Consider the following 10,790-nt stretch of genomic DNA (forward strand, 5'->3'; position numbering starts at 1 on the left):
GTGTSGTTTTCCACTTTAATTTTGAGTGTGACTCCAAATCCAGACCTCCATGGGTTGATAAATTTGATTTCCATTGATAATTTTTGTGTGATTTTGTTGTCAGCACATTCAACTATGTAAAGAAAAAAGTATTTAATAAGAATATTTCATTCATTCAGATCTAGGATGTGTTATTTTAGTGTTCCCTTYATTTTTTTGAGCAGTGTATATTACAGTAGACAGGAAATTACATCAGAGGAGGAGGAAGGGCAGGGCTGCTTGCTCAGGGAGGGAAACTAAACACACACTAACCCAGGAGAGGGGTCTTAAGTCTAACACAGATGCTACTGATGTATTTTACAGTTTGACACCGTCACACACACCCTTTCACTGCACATACAGATGATACACATACTCACACTATGGTCATAGTCCATGCAATATAGGTGCTTGTAGGTGTGTGCATTATGCAGTAAAACCATGTGATTCTCATAGGAAAGAGGTCTCACCTTGGGTGTGGTTTGTCCTTCACTGCCATCACTGTCTTGGCCACTGTAGTGAGAGAAGAGAGAGTGAGTAAGACACACACACACACACACACACACACCACACACCACACACCACACACCACACACCACAGCCTTACTTGAGAGAGTCCTCCACCATGACCATCTCAACAGGGTAGAGCTGAATTCCAGACAGGTCCTCTGTTTCCATATTCACTCTGAGAGCAGAGAGAGAGAAAGAGAGAGTAGCGTCAAGCAACTACACAGATCCCCACAAGTTTTACCGCTCAATGCCCAATGAGTCTCTTTCACCTCCACTGAGACAGCCCCAGAGTTATCCAGTCCCTGTACTGAACTAGATGTTCACAGAACCAAGGAAGACAGTCAAATGTGCCATTTCTGCTACCATATACATGTTAGAGAGCAGCATGCGGCACAGTGTGTGTGCCAATGACTGGGCTTTGAAAGAATTAAACAAATACAGAATAGTAGCTACAAAGACAACATTCTGATATGGCCAAGTGGGACATTTCAATAACATTGACCTGAAATATGATTAGATGACACAAGGTGGATAATATATTTTACAGACTGAGCATTGGGCTGTGTATGGGCGATTTTGACTGCCTATCTGCATATGATAATGAGCCATCTGTTGGGTTGGGGGATGTACTTGTTCTTGTCATAAATGTAACCTCTGATTCAGTAGGGATAACGGTACTCCAAAGTTTTCAATGCAATGTTCCAACGGTACTTCATATAGAAGACAACAAATTATTATGATAATCATGTATWGGGCTGTCCCGGTGACTTTATTACCACCACACCAGCAGTCACGAGTCACCCCCACAGTCCCTGTGACTGTTGGTCACGGTAATCCCATCCAAAACTGCACAATGGAGCTGATAGGTAGTCTACCAAACTAGCTAACGGCAGTTGCAATTTATTAAGCAGTCGCAATTTATTTTTATTTTTATATGGTGCACAAGACACCTGTCTGATTCCCGCCTGTCTCAGTGGACTAATACATTGCGGCGGCCACAGGGATGGCACAGTCCATCACTCTAATACATGTGATACTGAAATTGTATAGAGTTATATGATGTAAAAAAAATGCAACTCCAATAAATCTACACTGAACAAAAATATCAACACAACATGTAAAGTGTTGGTCCCATGTTTCATGAGGTGAAAAAATAACAAATGTTCCACACACAAAAAGCTMATTTCTCTCAAATTTTGTGCATAAATTTGTTTACATCCCTATTAGCGAGCATTTCTCCTTTGCTAATATAATCCATCCACCTGCCTGATGTGGCATATCAATAGGATGGCATGCTGACCGCAGGAATGTCCACCAGAGCTGTTGCTAGAGAATTTAATGTTAATTTCTCTACCATAAACTGCCTCCAACGTCATTTTAGAGAATTTGGCAGTAGGTCTACCCGGCCTCACAACCGCAGAACACGCCAGCCCAGGACCTCCACATCCCAGCTTCTTCACATGCGGGATCGTCTTGAGTTTCTGTCTGTAATAAAGACCCTTTGTGAGGAAAAAAAATCATTCTGATTGGCTTGACTCCCCAGTGGGTGGGCCTATGCCCTCCAAGGCCCACCTATGGCTACACCCCTGCCCAGTCATGTGAAAACGCATAGATTAGGGCCTGATTTCCTTATATGAACTGTAACTCTGTAAAATCTTTGAAATTGTTGCATGTTGCGTTTATATATTCGGTCAGTTTAATATTATTTTATAACAAATGTGCTTTCTCCCACGTTGGATAGATCTTGCTTCTGTTGCATGTTTGAGTGTTTGTTTAATAGCCTACTGAGCACCAAGCCTCATGCAACGGCAAAATGTAGGAAAAAGCTATTTTACAGATTGACGTTTTTAATCTTTGCCATCKAAAAAAAAAAAAAAAAATCAACAGATTGGTATTACTTATAATTTATTTCGTGTTTACACTGTTCCAAACAGGCAGAAGAATATAATAATCTAACAGCACCTGTTTGTCACACATAATATGCACGCAGCTCCTGGTCCTATATCCTCCCTTTTCTTGATTTCCTTATTGTTATTATTACAATTACTATTATGATCATCATTATAATAAAAAGTAATTTCGTTATCATGAGTAGGCTTTGTATAGTATCTTTGTATAACCACCACCTAGCTGTAGGCCTAAGAGCATGTCCTGTTTTGTCTTAATACCGTAACTTACTTAGGCCTATATTTCAATATATAGGCTACTGTATCAATCAAACATTAATTTGTTCATGCCATCACAGCATACGAGACATTAATGCTTGAAATGCAATCAAGCATTTTAGTTTTTTAAAAATGAACAAAAGGAGCTGCCTCAACAATAAATAAACCGCAATTGCCAAATGCATGTAACTGTTTTCAGTCTGCTATAATAAAGGCTTTATATATTATATTCTTTTCCATTACAACAGCCTCTCTGGTACACATATTTAGTGTTGTCTAAACTGTACCAAATGGCCAGAAACAAAATACTATTGTAATCCAACAGCAACATAACTCACAACACTTACTGCTATACCCTCCTTTATCTTGATCTTCAATAGTTTCTACAACTAAGTAAAATGTCTTCCATAGATCTGACTTCACCTTTCCCTCCTGAGCAACCAGTAAACATTCACCCGTTTCAAGTTGCTTTCATGTCCTCCGCATCCATTTTGCTGTCGACCTTACTGTGTTTGGAGTTTGTTATAACCAATTTATTGATGTGATTATGATAGGCTATAGGTCAGGCCCTATTGGTCACATGCATGCAACTCTTAAATGTTTCACATAAAGAGAGCAAGGGTTGAGTGAATAGGGATTGTATTTCATAAACAAATTAGGGATTTGRGTAACAGAACTTGTCAGTCAGAAACAAGTAAGAAACTAAATGGCTACACTGGCTTCCTGTTAAGGCTAGGGCTGATTTCAAGGTTTTACTGCTAACCTACAAAGCATTACACGGACTTGCTCCTACCAATCTCTTCGATTTGGTCCTGCCGTACATACCTACACGTACGCTACGGGTCACAAGACGCAGGCCTCCTTATTGTCCCTAGAATTTCTAAGCAAACAGCTGGAGGCAGGGCTTTCTCCTTCCATGTGTGAGAGACGCAGATTTTGTCTCAACCTTTAAGTCTTTATTGAAGACTCATCTCTTCAGTAGGTCCTATGATTGAGTGTAGTCTGGCCCAGGGGTGCGAAGGTGAACGGCAAGGCGAACCGCCCTTGCTGTCTCTGCCTGGCCGGCTCCCCTCTCTCCACTGAGAGAGGGGTCACTTGAGGGGGTTGAGTCACTGACGTGATCTTCCTGTCTGGATTTGCTCCCCCTCGGGCTTGTGCGGTGGAGGGGATCTTTGTGGGCTATACTCAGCCTTGTCTCAGGGTAGTAAGTTGGTGGTCTGTTGATATCCCTCTAGTGGTGTGGGGGCTGTGCTTTGGCAAAGTGGGTGGGGTTATAGCCTGCCTGGTAGACCCTATCCGGGGGTATTGTCGGACAGGGCCACAGTGTCCACCGACCCCCCCCCGTCTCAGCCTCCACTATCCATTTTTATTTAACCTTTATTTAACTAGGCAAGTCAGTTAAGAACACATTCTTATTTTACAACGATGGCCTACCACGGCCAAACCCTCCCCTAACCCGGACGACACTGGGCCAATTGTGCGCCTACCTATGGGACTCCCGATCAAGGCCGGTGATGATACAGCCTGGGATCGAACCCGGGTCTGTAGTGACACCTCTAGCACTGAGAGGTAGACCGCTGTGCCACTCGAGAGCCTGCATCTATGCTGCAATAGTCTATGTGCCGGGGGGCTAGGGTCAGTCGGTTATATCTGGTGTAATTCTCCTGTCTTATCTGATGTCCTGTGTGAATTTAAGTATGCTCCCTCTAATTATATATTCCTCCCCTCCCGGAAGACCTGAGCCCTAGGGCCATGCCTCAGGACTACCTAGCCTGATGACTCCTGGCTGTCCCCAGTCCACCTAGTCGTTCTGCTGCTCCAGTTTCAACTATTCTGCCTGCGGCAATGGAACCCTGACCTGTTTACCGGACGTGCTTCCTTGTCCCAGACCTGCTGTTTTTCTCTCTTGCTYTCTCTACCGCACCTGCTGTCTCGACTTCTGTATGCTCGGCTATGAAAGGCAAACCGACATTTACTTCTGAGGTACTGACCTGTTGCACCCGCTAAAACCACTGTGATTATTATTTGACCGTGCTGGTCATCTATCTATCTTGAAGAACAATCTGGTCTTAATGGCCGTGTACTCTTATAATCTCCACCCGGCACAGCCAGAAGAGGACTGGCCACCCCTTAGAGCCTGGTTCCTCTCTAGGTTCCTTCCTAGGTTCCTGCCTTTCTATGGAGTTTTTCTTCGTTTTTCTTATCCACCATGCTTCTACATCTACATTGCTTGCCGTTTGGGGTTTAGGCTGGGTTTCTATATAAGCACATTCTATATAAGCATATTTATTTTTAAAGCCCTTTTTACATCAGCAGACGTCAATATAGAGCCGCATCATGCAGCCCATGTTTTGACTTCTAAGACATTCCCAAGTTTATAAGCCTATCACAACTAAATAAATAACAGTTGTATTGTGATAGTGTAGCCTACTGTATATTAAATGGATTTTTCAACAACAACAAAAAATGTAATGTTCCAAAGGCGTGCATCAACAGCTTGTATGCATGTAAGCCTGGAGGTGCTCAACATGTTTATGTTAATTAAGTATCATAATGGTGCCCACCTGTTAGGGTCTTGTAGTAGCTCCACAGCCTCCTTCAGCTGGTTGATCATGGCAATGTGTGTTCCTTCTGTGACCTTTGACCTATGGGCCAGGAAGTGAGTCATCTTGTTTACAATTTAGAACCACGTTTCCCCAATACATAATATTTTTTTAATATGACAACATTCATATGAAGAATATTTTAAACGCTAACCTAATGTTGCCCTGGTATAGATTTCAAAGGCACAACCAAAATACATCATGTGGTTTGTAGCAGAACACACATAGCTTTGCTGTGGCAAGAAAATAGTATGGTGATGGTCTGTTAAAATAAAGAGCATTTTCCCAAGCCTCTTTTTGGGCCACATTCGACAGCGTGGGTCTATCTTTCATCTAAGAAAACAGCGACCACAATATAGAAGAGCCAAGAACAACTTGGGAGCAGCACAGCTTCTCAAAAGTCACCAAAGACGTTTCTACTTTAGCCTACAGTAAAGTGCTGACAGTGTACATCAATCAACGTGAATACAGATGGACAAAGAGTACTACTGCCTATGGATGCATAAAGACAAAAATAACACCTTATACTGTAGCCCAGAGAGAGAAAGCAAGAGAGCGAGAGAAAGAGAGCGAGAGAAAGAGAGCGAGAGAAAGAGAGCGAGAAGAGAAGAGAGGACGACAAGAGCGACGAAGAGAAAAGGAGAAGAGAGAAAGAAAAGCGAGAGAGAGAGAGAAAGAACTGCGAACCCCGGAGAAAACGACGAGAAAGGAGAGCGAGAGTGACAGGAAAGGAAATGAAAAAACTGCGAATGAAGAGAAAAAGAGAGGAGAAAGATGAAGCATGAGAAAGAAAAAAGAGAGCGGAGAGAGAGAAAAAGAGAGAGCGAGAGAGAGAAACGAGAGCGAAGAGAGAAAGAGACGATGTAGAGAGAGGGGAGAAAGAAAGGACAGAAAAACCAGAGCCCTGACACAGAAACACACACCACTACAAAGACTGATACAGAGACGAATAGGGAGGCAACAAAGGAGAGAACTGGAATGGATGACGAGATGGAAGACGGATGGAGGAGGTATACTCACGTCTTTCAGAGGCCCAGTGTGTTTCTTCTTCTATCCTGAGGGGCTCGTCGTAGTCTGCCGCCCGTCCCTGCACGAGCAGGACACACACACACACACCGAGTTACACACACGCGACATCAGCTGCGTCAGGTCACTGATCCAGAGGACCAGCCCAGCGATTGGTTGCGGTTCAACATTACCGTCACTAGACTTTTTTCATAGTGAGTGAGAGAGTGAATAAGCAACCCAGATGCCACCCCCTCACACTCCCCTTCCCTCGTTCAAGATCGCTGACACAACCACATGGGGTTGAAGATGAGACCACCCTATCAATTCAATTCATGGGCTCTATTTGCATTGGAAACATGTTTATATTGCCAAAGCAAGTGAATAAGATAAACAATAGTGGAATAAACCAAAAATTAACAATAAACATTACACTCACAAGTTTCAAAGGACATAGACATTTAAAATGTCTATGTACAGTGTTTAATTTTGTTGTCACACACCCATGGACAGCAGGGAGAGGTGAGAGATAGAAAATAAAAGACGGAGAAATGGTGGGAATAGTAATCAAGAGTACCAGGAGTTTTTCCGGGACCCTAATCTGAAGATATCATCCATACTGGCCTACTGAGATGACTGAGATATCACCATACTGGACCCTATTAATGCTTTGAAGAAATCATCATACTGGCGCTATTGAGATGACTGAGAATCATCCCATACTTGCCTATTGAGATGACTGAGATATCATCCATCATGGCCTATTGAGATGACTGATATATCACGATACTGGCCCTAGTTGAGATGACTGAGATATCATCCATACTGGCCTATTGAGATGACTGAGATATCAAGTCCATACTTGGCCTATTGAGATGACTGAGATATCATCCTCTTTGGCTATATAGATGACTGGGCTATAGATTGACTGAGACTTTTGACTGAGCAATCTATCACTCCACCAACTACTGGCCTATTGAGTGACTGAGATTCATCCATACGGCCTATTGAGATGACTGAGATACATCCATACTGGCCTATTGAGATGACTGAGATATCATCCATACTGGCCTATTGAGGATGACTGAGATATCATCCCAATACTGGGTCCTGATCCAGATGAGACAGACTAAGATTATTAATATTTTTTTCTAATCGGAATTACTGCCATATTTGTGAGGAGATAGACTAAGAAAATAATCCATCTTAGCCAAGAGCGTTTTGGCCATTTGAGATGATCTGGAGGATATCACCAGCCGCAGATGGTACTGTCCATGAGATTGATGAATTATATTGCTCCACTCCATTATCTCCACTATTGAATGACTGAACTTCCATCCACTAACACCTCAGGCCCTATTTGAGATGAACTGAATGTGCTTACATCACATCCATACTCGCCCTATTAGAGCACATGATCCTACTAGACATACATCCCCATATACTGCGCTAATTGAGAATGACGAGATAGATCAACGGGAACAAAAAGGATACCAGGCCTTGCATTTGAGCAGGACTGAGATATTCATCCATACTTCTATGCCTAATTGAGAAACTGACAAATTACATCCTCGCTACGTGCTGTGCTCCTATCTGAGCATGACGAACGATTTCAGCAGCCAGACTTACCTAAGGATCTGGATGCGATTGGCGCCATAGAAGTGATACTGAGCAGTTATCATCCATTCATAGTGGCCTATTGAGCATGAGCTAAGTTATCATCCATACTGGCCTATTGAGATGACTGAGATATCATCCATACTGGCCTATTGAGATGACTGAGATATCATCCATACTGGCCTATTGAGATGACTGCGATATCATCCATACTGGCCTATTGAGATGACTGCGATATCAATATATCATTATCTAAATTGCAATCTTAATGATTACTGAAGATTCATATTCCATCCATATGCATTAACGTTACAGTATCATTAAGGGCCATTAATCAAGCCTACCGGTCATCCAAAAGTCTTCACCAAGAGTTGATGGATGAAAGTGTGATCGGATAAACAGTACTGGGTCATAGAGAACGAATGTAATATACATGAGACTGGAAGTCTGAACACATCAGCTACACTTTTCATTCTGTTAAAAACACCAATACTTTCATTATTTACAGCACGGCCATTTCCCCATGAATCTTTGACAATACAGACAGCCTTAATGGAAGTGGAGGTGCAGATATGCACATTATCATCCTTAGTAACAGCTCCAGAGTCAGTCTAGACATCTAGCTCATAATGGATGATGCTGAGACCCAGGTAGAAAAAGTTTACCCAAAATCAAAGGGGTAGTTCACCCCAAATGTCAAAATGTATGAATTCAGCAAGTTGCTCACCTAATTAACTTTAAACCAAATCTTTCAGGGAGTGAGTGAGTGCGAGAGAGAGAGAATGGCCTTGCCTTGATGTAGCTGACAAAGCAGTTGCTGAGAGCAGAAGAATCTCTGTAGCCAAACTGTTCCTTCAGGGCCTCAGTGGGGCTCTCCTCTATCAGTCGCACCCCGTCCCCGTGGGGGTCCGCTACAGGGGGCAGAGATCGAGGTCAGAGATCAATGGAAAGAATGTCACAGTTCAAAGGCTGTACTGTATAGAGATACTGTCCCTTATATATTATATATATATATGTTGAAAATATAGTGTTTGATCGCTTGTTTATGAGATTTGGGTGGATAGTGAAACAACATTACACTCCCCTCCGTATATATTTGGACAATGAAGATTTATGTTTTTATGTGTCTCTATACGTCAGCATTGGATTTGTATTCAAATGTACAGAAGGTGACAGTACAGTATTTGAGGGTATTTTCATGCATATCTGTTTAACCATTCATAAATCTCTTTCTTTTTATTTTTTATAAACAATGCATTTAAATAAACAATGCATGTTCGTTAATTAAGGTGTGCAGAGTGAATACGTGGTCTGTGCAGGGTGAATATGTGGTCTGTTGTACGGTAATTTGGTAAAAAGCCAATTTTGACAATGCTCAGGACATTGTTTTCGCTGAGGAAATGTACGAGTCTGCTGTTAAGGCAAAGCTCGCTCTCTCGCATCCATCCGAGCTCTGCTAATATAACAGCCCAGATAGTCTGAGGCAGCTGTATTGTCCTCTCTGCTACACTTTTCCAAAGGATTGATGAGTCCACCATGTTGTACCAGGCCACATTCTTCCAATAAATTAGAGGGCTTAGTGACTAAAAGGTGACGGCCCTCATCTCATCTGAGTCAGTCTGATCAAGCCTGCCATTTAACACAAACTCAGCAAAAAAAGAAACGTCCTCTCACTGTCAACTGCGTTTATTTTCAGCAAACTTAACATGTGTAAATATTTGTATGAACATAACAAGATTCAACAACTGAGACAAACTGAACAAGTTCCACAGACATGTTACTAACAGAAATGGAATAATGTGTCCCTGAACAAAGGGGGGGGTCAAAATCAAAAGTAATAGTCAGTATCTGGTGTGGCCACCAGCTGCATTAAGTACTGCAGTGTATCTCCTCCTCATGGACTGCACCAGATTTGCCAGTTCTTGCTGTGAGATGTTAACACACTCTTTCCAGGATATTTCTGGGGGGAATGGCCCTAGCCCTCACCCTCCGATCCAACAGGTCCCAGATGTGCTCAATGGGATTGAGATCCGGGCTCTTCGCTGGCCATGGCAGAACACTGACATTCCTGTCTTGCAGGAAATCACGCACAGAACGAGCAGTACGGCTGGTGGCATTGTCATGCTGGAGGGTCATGGCAGGATGAGCCTGCAGGAAGGGTACCACATGAGGGAGGAGCATGTCTTCCCTGTAACGCACAGCGTTGAGATTGCCTGCAATGACAACAAGCTAGGTTCGATGATGCTGTGACACACCGCCCCAGACCATGACTGACCCTCCACCTCCAAATCGATCCCGCTCCAGAGTACAGGCCTCGGTGTAAYGCTCATTCCTTCGACGATAAATGCCTCCTTGCAGCATGCCTAAGGCACATTCACGCAGATGAGCACGGACCCTGGGCATCTTTCTTTTGGCGTTTTTCAGTCAGTAGAAAGGCCTCTTTAGTGTCCTAAGTTTTCATAACTGTGACCTTAATTGCCTACCGCCTGTAAGCTGTTAGTACCTTAACGACCGTTCCACAGGTGAATGTTCATTAATTGTTTATGGTTCTTTGAACAAGCATGGGAAACAGTGTTTAACCCCTKTACAATGAATATCTGTGAAGTTATTTGGATTTTTACAAATTATCTTTGAAAGACAGGGTCCTGAAAAAGGGACGTTTCTTTTTTTGCTGAGTTTACATGTTACACATACACTTCATTAGTACTGTTACACTCTCACACCACCTTCACTTTCAACACCATTCCCACCCAGTCTGAGGACCGCCAGCCTATCAGTGACCCCCTCCCAGACTACTCCCTGTGTGTGCTGACATAGCCTTCCTGGTGTATATCTTTACTTCCTGTCCCCAACTCTCACACACACACACACA

The 10,790-nt window shown here is 42.9% G+C and overlaps 1 protein-coding gene and 1 long non-coding RNA gene across 2 annotated transcripts in view; one reads left to right on the plus strand and one right to left on the minus strand.

The window, feature by feature from the left end:
• Window positions 1-10,790, plus strand: part of LOC111977897 (uncharacterized) — a 176,937-nt gene that overhangs the window by 26,869 nt on the left and 139,278 nt on the right. The gene's annotated exons all lie outside the window — the stretch shown is intronic.
• Window positions 1-10,790, minus strand: part of LOC111971428 (leucine-rich repeat and calponin homology domain-containing protein 1) — a 95,690-nt gene that overhangs the window by 17,154 nt on the left and 67,746 nt on the right. The window contains exons 9-13 of the mRNA XM_070448339.1: window positions 8,711-8,829; window positions 6,313-6,383; window positions 5,258-5,338; window positions 626-703; window positions 489-531 (exon numbers count right to left, since the gene is read on the minus strand). Of these exons, the coding sequence (XP_070304440.1) occupies window positions 489-531; window positions 626-703; window positions 5,258-5,338; window positions 6,313-6,383; window positions 8,711-8,829 (392 nt within the window). The remainder of the gene's footprint in view (window positions 1-488; window positions 532-625; window positions 704-5,257; window positions 5,339-6,312; window positions 6,384-8,710; window positions 8,830-10,790) is intronic.

Source organism: Salvelinus sp. IW2-2015, linkage group LG2, assembly GCF_002910315.2.
Source record: "Salvelinus sp. IW2-2015 linkage group LG2, ASM291031v2, whole genome shotgun sequence".
Lineage (NCBI taxonomy): Eukaryota > Metazoa > Chordata > Actinopteri > Salmoniformes > Salmonidae > Salvelinus > Salvelinus sp. IW2-2015.